We start from the raw sequence: 23243 nt of genomic DNA on the forward strand, positions 1-23243 counted from the left end.
CACACTTCCATTATCTTGGAACACAGTTCAAGCTAACCGGCTGGAAGATGACGGTCATACAGCTCATTCATCCCCATCACTCCAGCCAACCTTCAGAGGCAGAGCCACCTGGCTGACTTGCAACTGACCACAGACGCATAGAGGAAAACAGAACTACCCAGTCTAAATTGCCAACTACAAAGTTATAAGCTAAATGAATGGTTGTTATTTTTAGCCACTAAATTGTGGATTGCTTTGGTATAAGCAAAAGTTAACTGGTAGAAAAACTAATCAGCACTTTTTATAGTGGATTCACTTGGTTGTCCCTTCACCTCCATTCAGTCCCTTCTTATCTTAAAGAACAAATGGGTCCATGCTGAAGTTTGATTTGCAGTGGGAAAGCTTTATTAGGAATTCAGGATCAGGCAAGGAATGAGGTCACCCCAGGCCCGAGAGAGGAAAGAAGGTCTCCCCAACCCTGAAGCCATCAAAGCCGAGCAGAGCAGGGGGCCAGTGGACAGCCAGAGGCACACACGCCAAGTCAGTCCCGTCCCACACGGGCACCAGGGCTCGTTGCCAGCTATTCCTGATGGCAGGACGCATAAGCAGGCTTCATCCGGGGTCTGCCCATCTGGGGGAAGTTCCAATGGGGCTGGGCAGGGGAAGTTTACGGAGGCTCTAGTATCGCATGTGGTAGCCTGTGGAGAGATGGAAGGGAGGTGAGGGTGAGAAGAGAGGACGGCGAGAGGTTGGGACTTGGCAAAAAACGGAGAAACTAGGAGCAAGGACACTAGAGCTCAAAGAGCTAGAGAGTCCTGAGAAGGAAGGACCCAGGGGTCATCCAACCTAGCGCCCCCGTCCGTTTCCTGAGTCTCTTGCAGCAACCCTGGCAGATGGTCCCCCAGGGAGGCAGCCCTCTGCATTCAGTGGCTTTGTTAGTTAATTTTCTGCATATCGAGGCGAAGGTGGCCCCAGCCTCAGCCCTAGATACACATTCATGGCCCTGCAGTGTCACTGGACACACAAAACCACACCAGACGCCCTACCGAAGGATGGCTCCCAGGCACCTCAAGCCTTCTCTGAGCTAAACATTCCCAGTCTTGTTACCCAGCCTTTTACTATGTCATTTCTATTAAGTTTTTATTTTATAAAATTCAGTGCGTAGATAAGGAAATTTTCCCTGACCTAGAGACCACCTCACTTGTGTGACTCCTTACATTTAGATTATCATGTTCATTGTATACTCCTTTTGGCCATTGCATCGTGTAATACTCGTGCAAGCCCACCGCCGACTAAAACCCCTGACTCTGTCTTCCACCTGGACCGTTGCTAATCCAGGTATCCCATCCTTATGCTGGTTGAATGTACTGACCACGGAACCCTACAAAGCTGAGTCCCTCATCTATGAACTGTATGACCTTGAGCAAATTACTTATTTTCTCTGGACCTCATTTTTTTAAAAAATAGAGATAATAATAAAACCAATCGCAAAAAGTGTGGTAGAAAATATATAAGCTAATGCACAATTTTCAACCCATCTCCTAAACTACTGAGACTCGGGCCATATGTCTATTTGGTCAGAGCCTCAACCGAAGCTTTGTCAAAAATAATGATCAATTCAGAACCAAGGGCAGGTCTACGGAATCTCACTAGAGACCTAAAATCTAGTTCTGCTCAGAATATGTATTCCCCAGAGAGGTTCAAAGATACTTAAAAAGGGGTGATACCTTGCCTCTTCCTCTACCCTACAACCTAGAGTTGTTCCTCCCCTCACCTGACAACATAGACTTGTCCCTTACCTTTTGATTCATCATAGTCACCAGATTTTGAGGAGGAGGACTGGGACTGGGATGATCTTCCACCACTTCCTCCTTTGGATGCACTTCCTCCGCCGTAGCTGCCTCCACCTTCACCTCCAGAACCACTTCCTCCACCGTAGCTGCCTCCACTTCCTCCGCCAGAACCACTTCCTCCACCATGGCTGCCTCCACTTCCTCCGCCAGAACCACTTCCTCCACCATAGCTGCCTCCACTTCCTCCTCCAGAACTACTTCCTCCACCATGGCTGCCTCCACTTCCTCCTCCAGAACTACTTCCTCCACCATGGCCGCCTCCACTTCCTCCTCCAGAACTACTTCCTCCACCATAGCCGCCTCCACTTCCTCCTCCAGAACTACTTCCTCCACCATAGCCGCCTCCACTTCCTCCTCCAGAACTACTTCCTCCGCCATAACTGCCTCCACTTCCTCCCCTGGATCCACCATGGCTGCCTCCACTTCCTCCCCTGGATCCTCTTCCAGAACTGCCTCCACTTCCACCTCGAGATCCACTTCCTCCTCGACCTCCTTGGCCACCTCCAAAGCCAATTTGTTGAGCTCCAGAAGATTCACTGAGAAAGAAAGAAAGAAAACACAGAGATAAAATGTGTGGCCCTCACATACACATACAAGGATGGACCTGGACAGAGTGAAGACCCAAACATGAGTCTTTCTGTTTTCCTTCCTGGAAGGCAGAGGACAGAGGCTGAGCTGGTATTGCAGCTGGGAGGAGAGGGCCTCCAGCTGGGCCTGGGAAGCCTTCTCCTCCCTGGAGCAGCAAGGCAGCTCCTTCTCACATTGTCATCATCCTCCTTTCCCAAAGCCCAAATGCCCTGAGGTCCCCCCACAGGATGAAGAAGTCCTCAGCCCATCAGACCCAGTGTACAAGGACTTCCCCAGATTCCCCTATCCAAAGGAACAGAAGTAGTATCAGAGGCCTAGGCACTCCTAGGGGTTCAATAGAATCCTGGGGGACCTACAAGTCATCCTGGCCACCCTCAAGGAGGCTGCGGTAGGTCTCAATTTCCTGCTCCAGCCGCATCTTGATGCTGAGCAGAAGGCTGTATTCCTGATTCTGGCTCTCAATCTCTTGCCGAGTCTCAGTGATCTGGGCCTCCAGGTCACTGATCTGTGCCTGGATCTGCTGCAGCTGGCCACAGTAGCGGTTCTTCGTTTCTTCCAAGGAATTCTCCAGGGCTCCTTTCTACAGGGCAAGAGGAGGCTTTAAGAGGGATGCTACATGATAGCTCCTCTCCTTCCCACTCCTGGGGATCATACAAAGCCTCCTGTACCCCATCCTGGCAGAGGGTCTAGAGCGGGACTACCAACCTTGCTGAGCAGAGACTGCAGCTCGATCTCCAACTCCTGGACACCATGCCGAAGCTGGGTCACCTCCTTGGTGTTGGACTCCGCCTCCTGGCTACTAGTTGTCACTTCCTGCTCAATCTGGGTTATCTGCAAACCCAAAGGCTCAGTAAGGACCAGTTTGGGCCAGGACCTTCAGTGGGCAAGGTTCTTCACCTTCAGGGCCAAGGCTGAGCCAAAGCCAAGGAAAAGTTGTTCTGAGTTCTGGATCCCTCCAGCCATTCAGGGTTGTCCAGTTCTCTCAACATGACATTCCCTCTCAGCAAGGTTTCAAGGCCCTTCACATTTTGTCCCCAAACCACCTTTCTAACCTTATTTCAAACTGTCTCCACCTTCCAAACAACCCCCTGCCACCAACACACACACACTACAGACCATGCCTTTATGTGCCAGGCTCTATGCAAGGCTCTGGAGACCCAGGGAGGAAGGGAGCCATCAAGGAGCTCAGGGAAGTATTGGAGGCACACTGTGTCCCTCTGCTAGAGTCCCATATCCCATAGCATTATAGTCAGTTGTTCGTGCTCCACTTTTGTTCTCACACAGCTGATAAACTGTGAGCCCCTCAAGGGCAACAATCTTACTGGGCTCATCTCTGAGACATCAGCACTTCACATCAAATCCAACACTGAGAAGCTACTCTGCAATTATGTTTGTGTACAGTGAAGAAAGATGGATGAATGACATCCATTGGAAGATGGGTGAGTGACAGCGGCACTGAGACAGAGAAGTTGGGGGATGAAGGGAGAGAAGAGAAGGATAGGGTGGAGGAATGGAGAGCTGCAGAGACCCAGGGAATGACAACTGAGTGGGCAGCCCACTCTGCTCACCTGACTCTCGTATTGTTGCTCAATTTCCTTTCGGTTTTTAGCAATGAGCTGCTCATAATCCTGGCGCATGTCGTTGAGAACCTTGGTGAGATCTTTGCTGGGAGCAACATTGATCTCCACATTCACATCCCCATCGTTCTGCCCGGTCAGCTGGCTCATCTCCTGCCAGGGAGGAAGGGGATATGAGGTCAGGTCAGGGGTGGGATCCTCTTCACCACGCTTTCTTCCTCTGGTCCTCCCAGGGTACAGTTGTGAAGTCATAGGCCAACCACCACCATAGGCAGGGCTACAGAGGAGCTGAAAGTGTCCTCCTCAGGAGCAAGGGAGAGGGTGTCTCCCAGGCAGTGCTCCATAGCACCCGCGCTGACTCTGTACTCCAGCCCCTCCCTCTCCCCAGTAAGCTGTAAGGAGCCAGCACCCACCTCCTGATGATTCTTCCTGAGGGCAATCAGCTCCTCCTGCAGGCTCTCATACTGCATCTCCAGGTCAGACTTCTCCATGGTCAGATTGTCCAGCACCTGCCGCAGGCCGTTGATGTCGGCCTCCACCCCTTGCCGCAGGCTTTGCTCCATCTCAAACCTGCAGACCGGGCAGGGGTAGAGAATGTTCAAAAGGGCACCAGGCCCTACAGGGACCTCCGGAGCACTGGGGGTAAGGTAAGAATTAACAACAGGAGAGGCAGAAAGGAGCAGGACTCACTTTATCCTGAAGTCATCCAGCGTCATGCGAGTGTTGTCAATGTCCAGGAGAGTTTTGTTGTTGCCTACTGTCAGGTCCACAATCTGAAAGAGAGGAGACAGCACGGAATCATGTCCCCCTGCTATGACCAATGGATAGGAGAATGAGAGGCCAGCCAAAGCCATCGGAGGTGGAGGATCCCATCCAGGAAGACTCTCAAGAGACCAAGAGGAGCTTCCAACAGCTGGCACACAGCCCAGGCCCCTCCCAGCTTTCAGCAAGGATGTTCAGTGTGGTCCTCAGGCATTCATTCAACAAACATTTGAAATCTATTGCAAAGGTCACTGTAGGGTTCAGAGATCACTGACATACTGTTCCTCAATAAGTCCACCATCGACTACAAAGTCCAAGGTATCCTGAAAGACTTCAAGGAAAGAAGAGGTGATTTATGGTTATGGGAGATCAAGAAAGACTTCAGGAGAGAGGTGGCAATAGAATTGGGCCCTGAAGGATGACTAATATTCAACATGAATAGATGGAAGAGGCTTGGGTAGAAGAAACAGCACATCCAAAGACAGCATGCGGGAAAGCAAGGGGAGTGAGTGACTGCAGGGAAGAGCCAGACTGCTAGCTTCTCCAGGTCAGAAGCTAAGCCTAGTACATCACTTCTTCCCAGAGCAACACTGAGGGTAGTCACTCACTAAACTGGATGGATAGATAGACATGTGGAAGAATGGATGGATAGACAGCTTCCATTCCCAGAGTTCTAGATCCTCTCTACTTGAACAACCAACATGTATAACTGGGTCCATAACACCTTAAAAGATCAAGACAGGGCCCTATAGGAGCCCAGGAGAAGTAGGAAGGGAGAGAGAAGATTGACTTGGATCAGACCAAAAGGAGGCTCCACATCCAGTCCCAGCCTTGTCCATGTCAACCTAGGCCTCCTCTCTGCTCTGCCCAAGCTCTGAAAGTTGGGGAAGTAGAGATGAAAGCCCAGAGCACAGGCCAAAGTCCCAGCCCTGGACTGGGAATGAAACATGAGTTTGTTTCTCATGAAAGTTTAAAGTTTCCAAAAGATGGACTCCCTGGCTGTTGTCTAAGCTTAAAGTCTAGCATTTTACCTTTTTGGAAGATAAAGAATGTAAGAGAGAGACAGACAGAGATAGATTGGAGTTTCCTGTACCTACCTGGTTCTTGAGATCATCAATAGTGTCATAGTAAGAAGAGTAGTCCTTTTGGGACAAACTGGGTCCCTTGGAGTCATACCATTCTTGGATCTTACTCTCCAGGTCACGGTTAGCCTCCTCTAGAGACTGCACCTTATCCAAGTAGGAGGCCAGGCGGGTATTGAGTTCCTGCATGACGGTTTTCTCATTGGAAGTAAGAATACCACCATCGCCGCCACCATAGCCACCTCCGAAGCCCCCAGACCCACCACCAAAGCCACCTCCAAAGCCCCCAGATCCACCACCAAAGCCTCCAGACCCACCACCATAGCCACCTCCAAAGCCCCCAGACCCACCACCATAGCCACCTCCAAAGCCCCCAGACCCACCACAAACTCCTCCAGAACCGCCACCAAAACCTCTGGAACCACCCCCAAAGCCACCGCCATAACTACCAGCACTAAAACCACCACCAGATCCTCCACCATAACTGGAGCCAAAACTGCTGCCACCTCCCCTCCCGAAGGCACGAGAGCTCCCCCCACCATAGCCACTGGAGGAGCTGAAGCGGCCCCCTCCTCCGCCGCCCCCTGAGGAGCTGAAGCGGCTGGAGGAAGACCTTATGCTGCCCCCGCCACCGCCACACTTGCTGCCCCCGCCGCCGCCAACGCTACTGCGGCTCCAGTAGGACGAGAACTGTCTGGTGCTCATGGCACTGCTTGTAGCTCGTGGGATAGGAAGCAGTCGCAGGAGTGCTGCTGGCTCCTGAGTGCAAGGTAGGAGTGCTGCTGGAGTGCAAGGTACAGAGCTGTCCCCGGGGCTGCCTACTTATACCCCCAGCTGAGGGTGGCACGCCTGGGTGTGCCCTCCGTCTGTGCCAGCCTCCCCCCACAGACTCGAAGGAGGTCTGGGATACAGGAGGCAGCAGCTGCCCCAGGCTCAGCGTCCCTTGGTGACTGCCTGGAGGCAGCCCAGCCTCTCTCCATTGTGTAGGGTAATTGGCTGATATTAGGCTGTCAGGGGCACCATAAATCAGCTCTGCTGCCACAGGGGTGACCTAGATCCTGGAGTTTGGTCTCCAGCTGGTCCCGACAGCAGATCTGAGACTTAGCCCCTTTGGGATAGAAACTCCCAGGAGCAGAGTCACCCCCTGCAACTGATGATTATTACTGCCTGCACCTGCCCTGCTCCCACCTGTGCCCACTGTGGGCTGTGCTGGGACCCGGGTACCAAGGAATTACTATAGAGGACGAGGGCGGCGCAGCCCCTGCCCTCATGAAACCCCCGTCGGACGAGAAACCAGTTCCGCTCTCAGGATCCCCAAGGCTTTCTGGGGAGACCGAGGCTCTGCCCTCAGGAGACTCCAGTTTGGTGAGGAGACGCGTGGCATGGCCAAAAGATGGAGAGAGACACACAGCAATGTGGCCGCCGGCACCCAAGGACAGCGCTCAGGGTTCGCACGAAGGACTGGGAGAAGAAAGTGGACCAGATAAATAAAGTGCTGCTAACACTAGCTGACCTTTGTGCAGGAACGCAAGTGGCCTGACTGTCCTGGTCCTTCTGCAGGGCCCAGCGCTGGGGATGAGTTGACCTCGGTTGAGCGTCTGCCCCATACTGTGCCCTGGGGGAGACAGCGATGTGTGACTTAGCTTCAGATGCATCTTCTGGTCACCAAGGCCGGAAGAGAGTGGGAAAGAAGGCTATGGGCTGCGGTGCACCTGCCCGAGCTCCACCCCAGCTCCGTGCTCGCGAGCTGCGTGACTTTGACAAGGTACTTAACCGCTCTGTGCCTTGGTTCCCTCCTCTGTAAAATGATGGTATTAATGGTTTGTCCATTTCCTAGTAAAAGACTCATGAGAAACACTCAAGAAAGCTAGACGCCTCTAATTATTCAGCCCCTCACTCCCTCTCGCCTCTGCGCTCACCCAGGCCTTCCTTAACTGTCAGCTTCTCGCTGCTCTCCCTGCCTCTCCGGTGTCCCTCTGACTCCTCCCGCACGGCCACCCACCGGAGCGATCTTTCTAACTTCTGTCTGGAAGGATGTGTCACTCCGCTGACTTCCCTTCACCCCCAAGATAAGGTCCACATTCCTGGCACTCAAGGCCCATCCCCATCTTTCTATTCCTGCCCCATCTCCCACTGTCCCCCTCCCCCCGCCACCAAATCACGGGATGCTCCCCAGATGCCCTGCCTACCTCGGAGAACGCTCAGCACTTGCAGTTCCCTCTAATGGAAACGGCCCTCTCCACCTTTTCTACGCAGCAAACCCCTACTCAGCTTCTGCAACCCTTCCAGGTGCTGCCTCCTCTATGAAGCCTTCCTGTGCTCCCCCACCTGGGTCTACACTTTGCTCTGTCACAGCACTGACCTCCACGCTCTCCCGGGCAGCAGGAGCTCCTCTGAGCCTGCGGCTACTCATCCTGTGCTTGCCCCTGGGCCTGGCACCCTGTTTGGGCCAGACAGGATCCCGACACATGAGAGATGAAGGGAGGATGCCAGTGGTTCCAGAGAGATGCTAAGGGCCAGGAGAGGGAGCTAAAGGTGGGAAGAGAGAGGCGAGGACAGCCCGCAAGGGCCTGGAAGAGGCAATAATCTCTGGGCAGAGGCCATAAAGCACCAGTGTCTCTTGAGATGCTTGTAAATGATGCTCAGAGACAGTGTTAAATAATACTAAAGCCCTTGGTGGGAAGAGTATTTCTTTTTTCTGTTTTTCAATCTTCTGATTAGTCAAGGAAAAACTCTCAGTTGGACATGACGGCCTCTTTAACGCCCCTCCACGCTGTCAGTCACTCTGTTTGCTAAAACCAAAGCCGGCCGTGGGCTTGGAGCTTTTAGAAAGTAACAGCATCTAGTTAGAAGTGAAGTATTTCTTTATGTCATTTCCTTCTATTACTGATGAGTGATTCCGATTTTCCTTTTTTTGGTAGTAATACAGGATTTCCTTTATAAATATATTTGTTGAAATGAAAGGTGAGCTAACCTACCAAAATGTGTTAAACAAATACTCAAATGGGTAGTACAACACATGTTACATTAAAAATTAAGTCCAGGCAAGGTGGCTCACACCTGTAATCCTAGCAGTTTGGGAGCCCAAGGCAGCAGGATCGCTTAAGCCCAAGAGTTCGAGACCAGCCTGGGCAACATAGCGAGACCTCGTCTCCATGGGGGGAAATAAATGAGCCCGGCTCAGAGGTGAGCACCTGTAGTCCCAGCTACTCAGGAGGCTGAGGCAGAGGATCGCTCAAGCCCGAGTTTGAGGTTACAGTGAGCTATGATGACATCACTGCCCTCTAGCCTAGGCAACAGAGCAAGATCCTATCTCAAAAAGAAAAAAACAAAAGCAAAAACTAAGCAGGTAACAGGGAATATTGAAGGCTTTCTGTGAATGCCTAACACATGGGAGACTCAAGGTTAGTAGAGATTTGTTGATTCCCTTTCTACTTCTTGAAATGGTTCTAAACCACCCTAGGTCCCTGCCACGCTCTGCCAGGAAGCCCAGAATCTGCCTGCAATGTGGTCTGAGGCCTGGGAAGTAACCCCCTTCCCCAGCCCCATGCTGATGCCACCACTCTGGTTGGGATGTAAACCCCAGGTTCTGGGTGCCTGAGCTGGAGAGAGGAGAGTTTGGGCATAGCTGAGGGTGGGCAGCTGGGGAGCTTCTGGAACCCTGCTCTGCTGTCTGCAAAGGCATCCATGTCGGGGATCCTAAAAACAGTGGAGGATCCTCTGACTGACCAGAGCTTCCAGCTGGGGCAGCCCTGACCAGTGGCTCTCTTGGGAGATGACCCATTTCCAGCCCTTGTGCGAAACCCACTGACCCCTACCCTCACCCCCTCCTCAACTTCCTACTCTCAGCCCTGCCTTAAGCCTCACTCAGCCCAGAGCAGCAGACTCCAGCCCTCAAAATTCCTCGCAGCTGCCCAGGAGAGTGAGCTGGCCCTGGGGACCACAGTGGAAAGAGAAGTAGCTCCCCTGGCAGACAGAGCTGAGCCACCTGCCAGCCCCACCCTCCCTTCCCCTGTGGCTGTGGCCTCAGTTTCCCCATGAGAAGCCCCTTCACACAGTGCTGCCAAGGGCCATAAAGGCAAGGGGTCTCCAGATGAAGACCCAACTCTCGCCTGCGTCTGCCCTCCACATCTGGCCTTGCCTCCAACACAAAGAGGCGCTTGCTGTGCCGGACAGCTCCTGTGGTTGAGCTAGGAGGTCGTGCTCCACTTGCAACCGGGCACCATCATTTCCCTTCTCCCAAGCTCTCTGCCTGGCACAGGGAGCCAGACTGGGCAGGATGGGGCCAGGGATGAGGGAGTCCAACAGCCCCAGCCTGCGTGAGTGATTCTTCTAGGCCGGGTGACATGGCTCACTCTTCCACCTTCTCAGGGCCCGGGTCTGCCCTCTGAGCCCCGCCGCCAACACCTCCCATGGGAACCCTCCAAAGAGTGAACCAGGAATGGAGCCCACGTAGCTCAGGGCAGCCCCACACATGAGACCCAGTGAGCATCAGCACCGCCTCGCTGCAGCCCACGTGCAAGACCACAGCCTGGACCCACAGTGCCGGCAGCCCAGGCACCGGCCCTGCCCTGGGCAGGGGGCTGGGGTAGGAGAGAAGGGGCTGTGAGGACCCAGACAGGCAGAGAGGGACAGAGAGGGAACCAAACAGAGATCCCACCTGCAAGGTGGCCCCAGAGGGGAAGGGGTCTTCCACTAGGGGTGTGGGAACTTGGTGGCAGAATAAGGACAGCCTTGCTCTGGCCATGGGAGCCCTGCTGCCTGCCTGTAGGCAGCTGCCCACACCCCTTACTTGCTCCTCATTGCTGTCTGTCATTGAGACGAGGTGGGGCCCAGGGAGGGACCTGAGTCATCATGTGGCGCTGCTGAGAGAGGGAGCGCAGGCGTGAGTCACGGCTCCTCCCCTCCCTCCGTGAGCCATCAGGCAGGTGCGCATGCGCACCGCCCAGCGGCACAGGGCTCAGGTGCCTGCACCTGTCTGTCAACGCTTCTTCCTCACACAACAGACACTTGCCGCCACCCCACCTTGCCAGTCCCCACCAGACCGAGGAGAGGGGACAGGGAGGGCCCCCAGCAGGTGCCTCCACCTAAGTCTAGACACCCCAGGCTGTGTCTGCCCGGACACGCCTAGCAGAGAGCCCAGAGCACTGGACAGGTCTGAGGCTACAGCCAGATGCTTCCACTTACTGGGGGCACCCACAGTTGCTGAGCACCCCCGTGTGCCGGGCCCTGTACTGAGTGCTGGGGGTAGGGTGAAGAGCAAGCCCCCACCTTCTCGGACAGTCACCACATAAAATAGACCCTCAAAAATAAACGTATAATTCACAATGGAGGTGAGCGCTATTGGTGGGAAAAGAGGGAACACAGAATAAGGGGTGTGGCAGTGGGCTGGGGGACCAGGGACAGTCTCCCTGAGGACGAGACCCTGGAGTGGAGGGCGGGGAGGAGTGAGCCAGCAGGAGGAGAAGAGGAAGATCATCGAGGGAAGGGACAAACCGCTGTGCAAATGTCCTGAGGTGGGAAGGAACAAAGCAACTGCAAGGACAGAAGTCCAGTGTGGCTAAAAATAATAATAATAATTCCAACCTCATGAGGTGGTTGAAAGGGTTAAAAGAGCTAATATTGTAAAATTGCTGGTGTGAGTCGGGCACACAGTGTGACATCATGTTGACTGTCAGTGGCTCTGTGTCTACTCCCTGATTCCCCACGGACTGTCTAGACCTCTTGGGTTCTCAGCTCTCTTCGGTATTATTCGTCCCTCCCTCTAGTCCACTGAGCCCCTGTTGAGATCCAGCACCTGTGCCGGTGGGGGCTGGGAGGACGCACACGTGCTGGAGGGTCACGGTTCCTTCCGTCAAGGACTGGCCAGTGTCGAGGCAAGACCTTTGTTGCTTTGCCTGCACGGTTGTATTTACGCTTTACCAGCTATTTTACAAGGTAAGTACTAATTTCGAAATCATTGTACCGATGAGGAAATTGAGGCTCAGAGAGGGCAAGTGTCTTGGCCACAGTCACAGAGCTAAGCAAGAGGGGGTGGAGCCAGGGTTTGCCCTCCAGTGAGTGGGAGTGACAACGGGCACAGGCCCGGGGTGCCTTCTCTCTGCCCCAAGCCCCATGCACTTTCTCGGTCCCTCTCTGCCTTCTTCCTCCTGTTGTCTCTCTCTTTGTTCACCCCATGTCCCCTACACCTGCAAACAGCAAGCTTCGATAACTGTATGTGAATGAATGAATGAATGCATGCTCCCCCTGCCCAGTCCTAGCCCCAGTCACTATACTCTGTTTCCCTGACATTCTGTCTCTCTCTCTCTCAGTGCTGTGTACATTTCTGTCTCTTTCTTTCTATGTCTCTTGTTGCCCTTTCTCCCACACCGAGTCACCCCCCAGTTCATCCTTCCCCAGCCTGGCCGCACAGCTGACAGCACTGCAGAGGGAAGCCCCAACAGGAAAGCTCCGGCTCAGCAAACAGCCTGCCCTGTGTCTGCTTGAGGGCGGGCCATTGCCCTGGAAGTCACTAACATCCCCTTGTTCCCTTTGTGGCAGCGTCCACGCTCAGTGAGGTGGGCCAGGGAACCTCCCGCAGCCCAGCCAGGACATCAGGACGCCTAGCCACTGGGCACCAGGCCTTCCTGGGGCTCCCTCCTCTGACACCTGCCTGTAGGAATAGTTGGCCACATCACCCAAACCAGGTCATCAGTGGCCTTGGGAAGGAGCCACTTGCCTGATCAGGTAACCACAGGGACGTATGCCACTTGCTGCCTATAAAGTTCCTGTGCTGCCTGTCACATTTGAGATAATGTCACGATAAAGAGATCCCCCAAAACTAAAGGGGATTGAGAATTTCAAGGTGGGTTCCACCCCATAAAACAAAAACCTGGGAGTAAGCTAGGAAAAATACACACTGATCCCGGGGACCGTCAACTTCATCCCATCCCCGAGAGAGAACAGAGCAGGAACGAAGCCGCCTGGGGTGTGGAAAAGCCAGAGCACAGGCTGGGTTGGCCGCTGTCGGTCTGTAGGACCTGGCGCAGGCCAGGCTCCCTGGGAAGACGAGGTCGGAGGAGTCACCTCGGCAGCTCACCTAGCACTGCCTGGTCCTGCCTTCTGGGAGGGTGGAGAGAGGATGACACCTCCCAGATGACACTGGGGGTGGTGGAGCCAGGGAGGTCACCTGACCAGCCCCAGAACTCAGAGAGGCAACCCCTCCTGCCCCCACTAGGCTGTGCTGTCGAGTCACTTTGCTGCTCTATTGTTTAGATGGGGGACAGGGTGGGGCAGCCTCACCATCATCAGAGCTGGGGCCCAGGTCTGGAGTTAGGTGCTTGGGGCTGCCAGGCCCTGGGGACAAGAGCCCTGATCATTGGCAGGACCCAAATGTTGGCTCTACCCTTCCCAGGGTGGTACGGTGGGGGCTCCCAGGGGAGGAGAGTCCATGTGATTCTCTAGGGAAACTGCCCCATCTACCCTTTTCCTCTGGGGCCTGAGAGTACAGGGTGCGACCACCTCCAAGCCCCCCTGCCTGACTCCCGTCCCAGTTCTGAGCCTGCTGTCAGCCAGTGTCCCCCAGCTGCCATCTCTACCCTCCAGCAAGCCCAACTCGCCCTTGCGTTCCTTCCAAACAGTGACAGCAACCACTTGGGCAGAGAGGAAGCTCACTCACTGCACCCAAGTCTCAGAAATCTCACATTTCTCCTTTCCTCTAAAGCAGATCTCATTTGGGAATGGAAACTTTGATTGGGCACCACCTCCAAGGTAGGGAGAGGTGTCTGGGGATTCTTGTGACATCCAGAGCATGCCAGGCTTCAGTCCCCGCTGGTGACCGTTGCTATGCTCTACCCTCTGTCCAGGCCCACGTGAGCTCTCATAGGTGGACCACCGCCCAGATTCTACGCCACCGCTGAGCAAGCGGCTCACTGCCCAGCTGAGAATCCTGGGTCCAGCATCCCAGTGGGAATCACAAGTCCCTCCTCTCTAGGGTCCTATCACCTCCAGAGCTCACAAACCCATCCCTTGCCAGCCTCTGAGGAAACCCCCTCAAACCTTCCTCCTCCCTCATGTGGCCCCCTTTCCTCTGAAACTCTAGTACTGCACCCCCAGGACAGCCCACGCTCACCCAGGGACCACCCAGATCAACCCTTCTTGATGACAAAACTTAGGGAAAAAGACATCCCAGCCTTTCAGGAACACAAAGCAGTCCTCTCTTTCCTGGGGTGGAGGTACGGAAAACAGAAACCAACAACACCTCATTCCTTTTCCTAGTAAGTCACTCTGCTACGATACCGTTTATAGAGTGCTGACTGTGTGTCGAGCACCATGCCAAACTCACTGCCGGCATGAGATCATTCTACCCTGCAACAGCCCCATGTGGGAAAGGTGCTTATTCCCCGCCTGTAAAAGTGGAACCAGGGGCTCAGGATCTTGCCCGAACTCTTCAAGGCTGTTTAGCGCAGGAGCCAGGACTCCTGCCTGAGTTGTCTGATTCCAAAGCTCAGGCTTTTAGACTCCTTGCCCAAACTAAGTCCTTCTTCAATGGCACCCTGACCCTGGACTCCCCCTAGACTAAGTTTCCTTCCCGCAGCCAAATGAATGAGCTAGTAAAACTGACTCGGGACTATCCAACTCTTTCCTAGCTTGGAGCAGTGAACCCCACCCAACTCTGGCATCCTCACCACTCACCCAGGTGAGGCTCCTCCTCTTCCCACTCCTTTTCCAGCCCCCAAAAGAGAGGAAAAGACACTCCCCACCAAGGGGACACCCCTACAACCCTGGCTCTTAAGGTTCGTTTGCTCACTGGATTCTCATATCAACCCCAAGAAGCAGGGTTCATCCTCCTTACTATACAAGTGGGGAAACAGACTCAGATTCTCTAAGGTCATAGCTGATACAGAGGAGAGCCTGGGTAAGAAACCAGTCTATTCCCGGAGCCTCCAAAAATGCCATCATCGTGGCTGGTTAGTCACCACGCACAAGAGGCAGCTCACCCAGCGTCACTAACACAGCCCGAGCTGGCACTATGCCACGCATTGTGCTAGAGGCCTTGCATGCATTCTTCCAGCTCCTCACAAGCCCACGGGGTAGGTACTATCATTATTGCCCATTTTACAGAAGTGGAAACTGAGGCTGGGAGATGGTAATCAACTTGCCCTAGATGAACTAAGTTACAGGCAGGATTAGATCCAGCCCTGGACACAAGAGTAGGTGAGGTGGAGGGAGACAAGATTGTCAGTAAAGCTTGAACCCAATGTAAGCTTGAGTTCTTATCTTGGCTTCATGGACCTCCATGGAGGAGCTTTGGGGACCCATAAACCCCACAAAAGTGCATTATATGCAAATGTGTGTGTGCTTATTTGGAAGTAGTGGGCAGGGGAGAAGATCTATAGCCTTAATAGGTTCTCCAAGAAATCCCTCATCACAAAATGTTAAGAGTGCTCAACCCAGCACAGTGCCTGACACATAAAGACATTCAATATCTGGTGAATGAATGAAGAAACATATGAATGAGTGGGTGAATGAATGAATGTTCCCCCTTGCCCTAGGAGACACCACTTGTGACCTGGTACACACATCTACCTGTGTCTTCTGAGATGGTGAAAGCCATCTGGGACCTGAGCCCAACCCACCCCCAAGCCCTTTCTCCCAGTCCCAGAGGCCACAGCCAGGTGCTCAGACGAGCTCCAAAGAGTTGCTTCTCCCACCTCCTCCCCACGCCCACTCCTAACAATGACCAGGCAGAGGCAAGAATTGTGCAACTCAGATCATGAAGCTGTATTGATTGCCAGGAGGGAGAAAGGGCAAAGCAGGGTCCAGGTGTGATGTGCTTGGGGGGCAGGAGAGGGGATCCCCCGGTGAGATCTGTGTCTATGCAGGGGGCTTCCTAGGCCTGAGCAGTGCTGGGTGGCCTCAGTTCTTGGTGCGAAGGACCTGCTCGTGGGTGGACACCACCTTGCCATCGTGCACATCCATGACCTTGGTGCGGATCTGGCGGCTGGAGGAAGTCACTGGGGAAAAGAGGAGAGAGAACGTTACCAGAGGTGGGCAGACGATGGAGTAACCAGGAGTGGGGAGGCCAAGAAGTTGAGGAAACTTGAACTATCTCCATGTTGCTCTCTCCCCTGATTATGGCTTCACCCTGCTGTTGCCCAAGCACTGATACCGTCAACACATTTCTTTCCCGCGAGAGTCCCCAAAGGTCAGAGACAGATTGAGCTTCCTGCGAGCTTAGTCCAGATGGACCCAATAGACTAGTCTTGGCGGGAAGAGCCATGCAGGGCCCTGTCCTTGGTGCTAACACATAACCACAGAGTCTGCCACAGATATTGGGGAGAAGTTAAATGTGGGGGCCCTTCCTCCTAGCCCCAAGGAGGGTTTAGATATTGGCTTCTTCTACCCAACGAGGTTCACAAGGGACACTGGGTAAGAACGCTATAGCTCAACCCCTCAAGAAGGCTCTAGCCAAGGACCTAGACCTGCTGGGGTACACAGGGTGGTCCTGAGCCCAGCCGTGCTGAGGAGGAAGGTCTTACCATCTCTGGATGACTGAGAGCCAGAGGAGAACTGGGAGGAGGAGAGGCTGTGAAGACAGAAGAGGGCAGGACCGTTAGACTCGTGGCAGGGCAGCGGGTATGCAGTGGGACGTAGACTGGGCAGGGCCGGGCACTCACTGGGCATCCTCGCCCTCCAGCAGGCGGCGGTAGGTGGCGATCTCCTGCTCCAGCCGTGTCTTCACGTCCAGCAGGATCTTGTACTCCTGGTTCTGCTGCTCCATCTCGCAGCGCAGCTGTGCCAGCTGCTCCTCCACGTTGCTGATCAGCTCCTGGATCTGGGCCAGCTGCATGCAGTAGCGGCCTTTGGTCTCCTCCAGGCTGTTCTCCAGGGATGCTTTCTGCAAGGGAAGGGAAGAGGATCAAGCATGAGTGAGTGTGGTCATTCTCTCCCTGCTAGTCCCGGGCCCACCCCCCTGCCCAGCAGTGCCCCCAGCAGTGTTCTTACCATGCTGAGCTGGGACTGCAGCTCGATCTCCAGGTTCTGCACCGTGCGCCGGAGCTCGGAGATCTCGCTCTTGCCACTCTGCACCAGCTCGCTGTTGGTGGCCACCTCGCGGTTCAGCTCCTCTGTCTGCAAGAAAAGAGGACACCATTCACACCAAAAGGCCCCCAGAAGGCAGGTGGTCTGGGTCCCTTCCACCCCAAACGATACCCACCTTGGTGAAGAACCAGTCCTCGGCATCCTTGCGGTTCTTCTCTGCCATCTTCTCGTACTGGTCGCGCATCTCGTTCAGGATGCGGCTCAGGTCCACGCCAGGTGCTGCATCCATCTCCACATTGACGTCTCCACCCACCTGGCCTCTCAGGGAGTTCATCTCCTGTGCAGCCAGAGAATAGTCCACAGTCAGGAGCCTCACTGTGGCAGGTGACTGGGGTTCCCGCTCCCAATTCCATTTCTTCTCTCTGCTATTTTTTTTTTTTTTTAGAGATGGGGTCTCACTATGCTGCCCAGGCTGGTCTTGAACTCCCGGGCTGAAGTGATCCTCCCACCTCTGCCTCCTGACTAACTGGAACCACAGGTGCTTGCCACCACGTCCAGCCTCCCTGCTGTTCTTCTAAGCTGGCTTTTCCATGCAGCCCTCACCTCCTCGTGGTTCTTCCTCAAGTAGGCCAGCTCCTCCTTCAGGCTCTCGATCTGCATCTCCAGGTCTGCTCTGGCCAGGGTCAGCTCGTCCAGCACGCGGCGCAGGCCGTTGATGTCGGCCTCCACGCTCATGCGCAGGTTCAACTCTGTCTCATACCTGGAATGACCCAGGAGAAAAGGAATGAGACACCCATTCTGGCCACACTGAAAGCTTTGTTCTCTTCCCTCTACAGCTTCTTCCCAGAGCTGGCACCCAGTGGGTGGTTTAGGGAGCCAATCTTGGAAATGGCGTAGTTGGACACAGTGCCCATTGATGGCTCAGATATGAATATTCCTGGGGGCAGTTCATCAGGCTGCAGAATGCAGGAAGGGGTGCACGTCCAGCTTCAGCCAACCTATAATGTGTAAGGCCTCCAAATATGACTACCTCCCGCACTTCAAAGGCAGGTGGGCCAGTGGGAGGCGCCTCTCCCTAAAGTGGTGGTTCCCAAACCTGGCTGTGGATCAGAATCACTCGGGTAACCTGCTACAAATAACTGAATCCAAACTCCAAGGGTGGAGCCCGAGAGTCTTGTCTTTTTACAAGCACCCCAGGGGGTTTTCATGCACCTATCCTGGCACCGGCTCTATTTGGGAAACACCGCTCCAAAAATGCCCCACTCTGGGGAGACTGGATGTTCTGAGCCACCCACTGCAAACTCACTTGGTGCGGAAGTCATCGGCGGCCAGACGGGCATTGTCAATCTGCAGGACAACGTTGGCATTGTCCACGGTGGCCGTGAGGATCTGCAGGATGGAAAGGGTCCAGGTCATTTGTCAAGGGGACACCATGAGCCGGATTTCACTGCAACCTGCCTCAGGCTTCTGCTTTCCCGCTCTTGCCTGAATGTCCCTCTTCCCCACAAGCCTTGGCCACAGCAGCCTACAGGAAAACCCCAGGCAGTCCAGGTTTGACCCGGGACTTTCCTAATTCTTGGTCAGCAAAGGGGGTTGAAGCAGCCCTGGCCTTAGAATCAAAAGCCCCAGAGTTCTGGTCCCAGTTCTGCCTACTGACTTGCTGCAAAACCTAAGACAGTCTCGGGGCTTCCAAGTTCCCACCTACAGACGAGGGGAATGGCCTAAGGCTCCCTAGCCCCCTTCCTTATCGGGCCTGTCCTCTCTGCATCAGCCAGTGCTGCTGGTCCTCCGCAGACATGCACATTCCTTTCCAAGCCCACGGGGCATGGCATCTCAGGTGGGACTTTCCCAAGAGATGAGATCCAGCTGGCACAGGGGGATCAGGAAGGAGGACACAGGGGAAGAATAAGAAGATATGAGAAGAATAAGGACCCTGAGCCTGTCTTCCTTCCTCGTCATCAAGTTTCCTGAATCTATGCAAGGCATTGGAGCCACGCGGGCTTGGCAGGGAGGGCTCCTGGTGACGTGGGAGCAGGAGAAGGCACAAGTCCGAGGGCACAGCCCACCAGGGTCCTTCTGTGCAGGCTGCACGGGGAGCCACATAGATGGTCTCTGTGGGTTTTCCATGCCCGCCTGGCTGTGGGGAAGGGCCAGCCAGTGCCAAGGCTCATGGGCGGCGGCCACAGCCCAGACTCGTGAGCTAATGAGCAGTTTGGGTGTCTAGTCTGGTCCCGTTACAGCCTCGCTCCTCCCCTGCACGGGAGAACAGGTAGCTGCCTCCTGTGCTGGAAGGAGGGGCGCAAGGGCTCCTGCCTGGGCTCTGCCATTAATTTGCTCTGTGACCTTCAGCAGGTCACAGCACCTCTCAAAGCTTCAACTTCTTCCTCTATAAAAAGTAAGAGTAGGAATCACTGGTCTCAGCTGGTCGGAGGACTAGAGGCCAGAGGGCATGAGAAGGCAGGGAAGGGACACTCTCTTCCCACTGACCAGCTCTGTTGGGGGCATCCAAGGCCTCAGAAGAAGACAGCTGGGTGGAGTCTGTCCTGCTCGGAAATCTAAAGCTGCCAGTGGCCTGAGGCATCTAGAGTTTCCAGAGTCAGGTAGCTGGTATGGCACCTCCTGCTGCCCAGTCCACCCACCTTGTTCCTCAGGTCCTCGATGGTCTTGAAGTAGGGGCTGTAGTCCTTCATCTCGGTGGGCCGCTGCCTCTGGTACCAGTCGCGGATCTTCACCTCCAGGTCGGTGTTGGCCTCCTCCAGGGCGCGCACCTTGTCCAGGTAGGAGGCCAGGCGGTCGTTGAGGTTCTGCATGGTGACCTTCTCGTTGCCCACCAGGAGCCCGTCACCACCGCCAAAGCCACCACCCAAGCCACCACCAAGGCCACCACCAAAGCCACCACCAAAGCCACCACCAAGGCCACCACCATATCCTCCGCCAAAGCCGCTACCCAGGGCCCCGCCAAAGCTGCTGCTGCTGCTGCTGAAGCCGCCGCCATAGCCGCCCCCCAGCCCGCAGGCTCCCCCGGAGGAGAAGCGGGAGGAGGAGACAGACAGGCCCCCGTAGGCGCTGGGGGCCCGGTAGGACCCTCCGGTCAGGACGGAGGAGATGCGGCTGGAGCCACCACCGATGCCACAGGAGCCCTTCATGGAGCTGGAGGAGGTGAACTGGCGGCTGCAGGTGGTCATGGTGCCGAGGAGGGAGGCGAGCGAGCGAGCGAGTTGGCAGAGAGAAGTGAAAGGTGCTCAGGTGAGTGGCAAAAGGATGCGAGCGCTTTATACTGGTGAGTAGGGGGCGGGCCTGGCATTTTCCATTCCCCTTGGCTCTCATCACCCACGGGCTAGTGCCAACTCCCAGCCAGACCCCGCCCCTCCTCCGCCTCGTCATGTCTGTCATATTTTACTGGAAACTCATTGTTTGGGGTGTTTTGGGCTTTCTCGTCCCGCCAGGCGTGATTCACGCAGGGAGGTGCGGGCCTGCAGGCTACACTTTCCCATCGGGCCCTGGGAGCCACAGCCCTCAGGAGCCCGCGTGCTGGCTCAGGCAGGGTGACAGAGAGCAGGGGCTCTGCACGTACACCTGGCGACCTGAGTTCCACTCAGAGGAAGCCCACCACTGCAGGGGCTGACACCTGGCTGGAGGAGCACCTGCATGGCAAGGTCACCTGGGCACAGACACGACACTCTCAGCACTGCCATCTATTGAAGGAGACAAGAAGGTCTCGGGGGCCCTCCCAGGGCTGACTTGCTGGGCTGTGCTAAGGGGCCTGTCACATCCCTGCAACACACCTAGCCAGTCAGGTGGCTCAGACTTCCACTGGGACAACCCCATTAAAGGGAAATCCAGGCAGCTCTCCCCAGCCCTGGGCACAGACCCTAACGAATACCCTCCCTATGGGGACACTCTCACACCCACCACACTCCTGTGGCACTGGCTGCTCAGTCTGGCCGAGGGCAGGGAGCCTCACGGGGCACAGCCAGAGATATCAGGAAAGAGCATGGAGCCAGGTGAGTCCTGGCTCTGCCATTTACACCTGCCTGACTTAGTTCTTAGACTTAGGACTTAGTACTTCTCTGAGCCTCAGTTTGCTCATCTGCAAAGTGGGAGTAAGTACCAACCACTCTGCCTGCTGCACTCAGCTCCGAGAATGCAACGTGACAATGTAAGTGAAAGGTTTTGTAAACCAAGTGTGGCACCAAGTCTGGTCAGCATCATTTGTAGCCCAGCATCTTGGCCCCAAAGGGAGCAAAGCAGCATCCCTGGAACAGACCTAGAGGGGCCTTTTTCCTTCCAGCCCCAGGTGACTTCTCAGACGCCCAGGGCAGCCCCAGTATGGGGAAAAGACCTGCCCAGGCACCCTCATTTGAGTCCCTTTTGGAGCTGGCCCGAGTGATGGTCTGGGAGAGTTCAGGCTCCCAGGGATGGAGCAGGGCTGTGCCCAGGGTGTGGCCAGAGTGGACATGAGGGTCCCTGACTCTTGGGGCCCCACGGGTCAGGGGACATTTCCAGGAGTCCATTTGGTCCTGCTTTAGACCTCAGCTGTCTCACCCTCCCTGACCACCTCCAAAAGCCACCCCCGTCCCGGCCCCCACGCCACCCCACCCTCCCATCAGCCCCTGGGCTCCTCGGCTCCTCGGACCCCGGCAGGCATGTCGGGAGGAATGTGGTCCTGTCTGGGGCTGCCTGACACATCCTATCTCCCCAGACAGGCCCCAACAGCCCCTGCTGGAGGCTCCAACGCACTTCCTAGGATCAACTGCTCCCAGAGGGAAGCAGCGCCCTCCCCCAGCCCCACCCCCCACCTTGGCAGTCACCAAAGCAGAAGTCAGGGAGCCTCTCCCCCGCCAATCATGGCTCAGGAGTTGAGAAGACAATGCTGAGACAGACACTGGAGGCTGTGGGCTCCCCAAATCTGCCGCGGCAAGGACTCTCGAGGATGTGAGTAAGCCAGGGCCCCACCCACTGCCCCCGCCCCTGACAGACACTCCTAATCTCCTTCTAGAGAATGGTCCCCCCACCCTGGCCCAGCCCTGCAATTTCCCCCACGAGAGGCAGCAGGGATTTTGGCTGAGGGACAGATGCTTTTGTTGCTGTTGGCTGTGGGTGGGTGTTGGGGTAGCTGCTCACTGGAGAAAAGTCCAGCGTCCATTGGGATCCGGAGCAAGAGTGGGGTGCAGAGCACAGAGCCAGCTTCCTCTGTGCACCCCGCCCCTCTCTCCCTCCTCTGCAGGGACCAAGGGTAGGTTCAATGGAAGCAAAAAGACTCTCCTTCCTCCCTCCACCCACCACAAGGGGAATCCAAAAGATAAAGATGGCAGGGAACCAACGACAGACAAACCCATGCACAAAATTTAAAAAGAGACCTTTGCCAGCCTCTGGCCCCTCCCATTCCCCCTCCCGGACTCTGGCACCCCAGCGTGGAATACAAGTCTGATCTTCTCCCCCAGCCAGGGTTAGGACTCTGACTCGAGCTGGAGCCTGAGGCCAACGCCCCTCCCCTGCAGAAACAGACTCAGCGACCAAGGAGCTACACATGGCCCAGCCAGACAGGGAGCAGAGACTCGGAGGACACACACTGCTGTCCCCTCCCTGGTGCCAGGGAGGCCTGGTACTCATGACATTTCAAGGGGCACAGCTCTCTGGGGCAGCAGGGGTTAATGGGTTAGGGGGTATCTGACTGCTGGGCCCGGAGCACCCACACCCCTGGCAGGGGCTTTGTGTGGGCACCAGCAGCTGACCCTCCCTCCAGCCTGCCCTGGCGGGCAGGGGGCAGGGAGGAGCCCAGGCAGGGCCTCTTGTGGTCAAAGCTTATCCCTGCACCGCCCAGTGGTGGGCAGACCAGTGCCAACCCACACAGGTGACGCGGGCAGGGCCAGGCAGTCCCTCACAGAGCCTGCATTGTGTGCCAAGGACCAGCTGGGCGCTACGGGGTGGCATCCTGCGGAAGGAGGAGACCTGAGACAGCCCAGTCTCAGGAGGGACGCATGGCCCTGCCCTCAGAGTCCACAGTCTGGTGGAAGAAACTGACCCTGTCTTTAGGAAGTCTCCAGCCTGAAAGGGAAGAGGGGACAGTCATCTGAATCACTTAGGATGTGAACAAACGTTAAGAAAAGTGCAGACCATGTATATGAGTTCCCCAGGGCTGCCGTAACAAGTTACCACAAATTAGTGGCTTAAAACAACAGAAATGGGCCGGGCGTGGTGGCTCACGCCTATAATCCTAGCACTCTGGGAGGCCGAGGCAGGAGGATTGCTTGAGGTCAGGAGTTCGAGACCAGCCTGAGCAAGAGCGAGACCCCGTCTCTACTAAAAATAGAAAGAAATTAGCTGGACAACTAAAAATAGAAAAAATTAGCCGGGCATGATGGTGCACACCTGTAATC

The 23243-nt window shown here is 55.4% G+C and overlaps 2 protein-coding genes across 2 annotated transcripts; both read right to left on the reverse strand.

Moving 5' to 3' along the window:
* Positions 1-581: 581 nt before the first annotated feature.
* On the reverse strand, positions 582-6546 carry KRT9 (keratin 9). Its single transcript, XM_045526508.1, has 8 exons — positions 5857-6546; positions 4688-4770; positions 4411-4567; positions 3989-4150; positions 3126-3251; positions 2777-3000; positions 1779-2368; positions 582-677 (listed from the first exon to the last, which is right to left on the reverse strand). Exons 1-8 carry the CDS (start codon positions 6544-6546, stop codon positions 658-660), a joined length of 2052 nt encoding a protein of 683 aa, XP_045382464.1. The 3' UTR covers positions 582-657.
* A 9036-nt stretch (positions 6547-15582) lies between these two features.
* On the reverse strand, positions 15583-20111 carry KRT14 (keratin 14). The gene is made up of 8 exons (XM_045526509.1): positions 19503-20111; positions 18170-18252; positions 17467-17623; positions 17039-17200; positions 16828-16953; positions 16500-16720; positions 16362-16408; positions 15583-15836 (listed from the first exon to the last, which is right to left on the reverse strand). Exons 1-8 carry the CDS (start codon positions 20046-20048, stop codon positions 15739-15741), a joined length of 1440 nt encoding a protein of 479 aa, XP_045382465.1. The 5' UTR covers positions 20049-20111; the 3' UTR covers positions 15583-15738.
* Positions 20112-23243: the final 3132 nt, after the last annotated feature.

This window comes from Lemur catta, chromosome 15 (assembly GCF_020740605.2).
Source record: "Lemur catta isolate mLemCat1 chromosome 15, mLemCat1.pri, whole genome shotgun sequence".
Classification (NCBI taxonomy): Eukaryota; Metazoa; Chordata; class Mammalia; order Primates; family Lemuridae; genus Lemur; species Lemur catta.

Coding starts and splice junctions, on each gene's coding strand:
- KRT9 (XM_045526508.1), bottom strand. CDS start 6,546: ATGAGCACCAGACAGTTCTCGTCCTACTGGAGCCGCAGTAGCGTTGGC. Junction 4,771..5,856: donor TTGATGATCTCAAGAACCAG/GTAGGTACAGGA, acceptor CCTCTCTTTCAG/ATTGTGGACCTGACAGTAGG. Junction 3,252..3,988: donor AGCAACAATACGAGAGTCAG/GTGAGCAGAGTG, acceptor TTGGGTTTGCAG/ATAACCCAGATTGAGCAGGA.
- KRT14 (XM_045526509.1), bottom strand. CDS start 20,048: ATGACCACCTGCAGCCGCCAGTTCACCTCCTCCAGCTCCATGAAGGGC. Junction 16,409..16,499: donor CTGGAGGGCGAGGATGCCCA/GTGAGTGCCCGG, acceptor CTGTCTTCACAG/CCTCTCCTCCTCCCAGTTCT. Junction 15,837..16,361: donor CTCTCAGTCATCCAGAGATG/GTAAGACCTTCC, acceptor TCTTTTCCCCAG/TGACTTCCTCCAGCCGCCAG.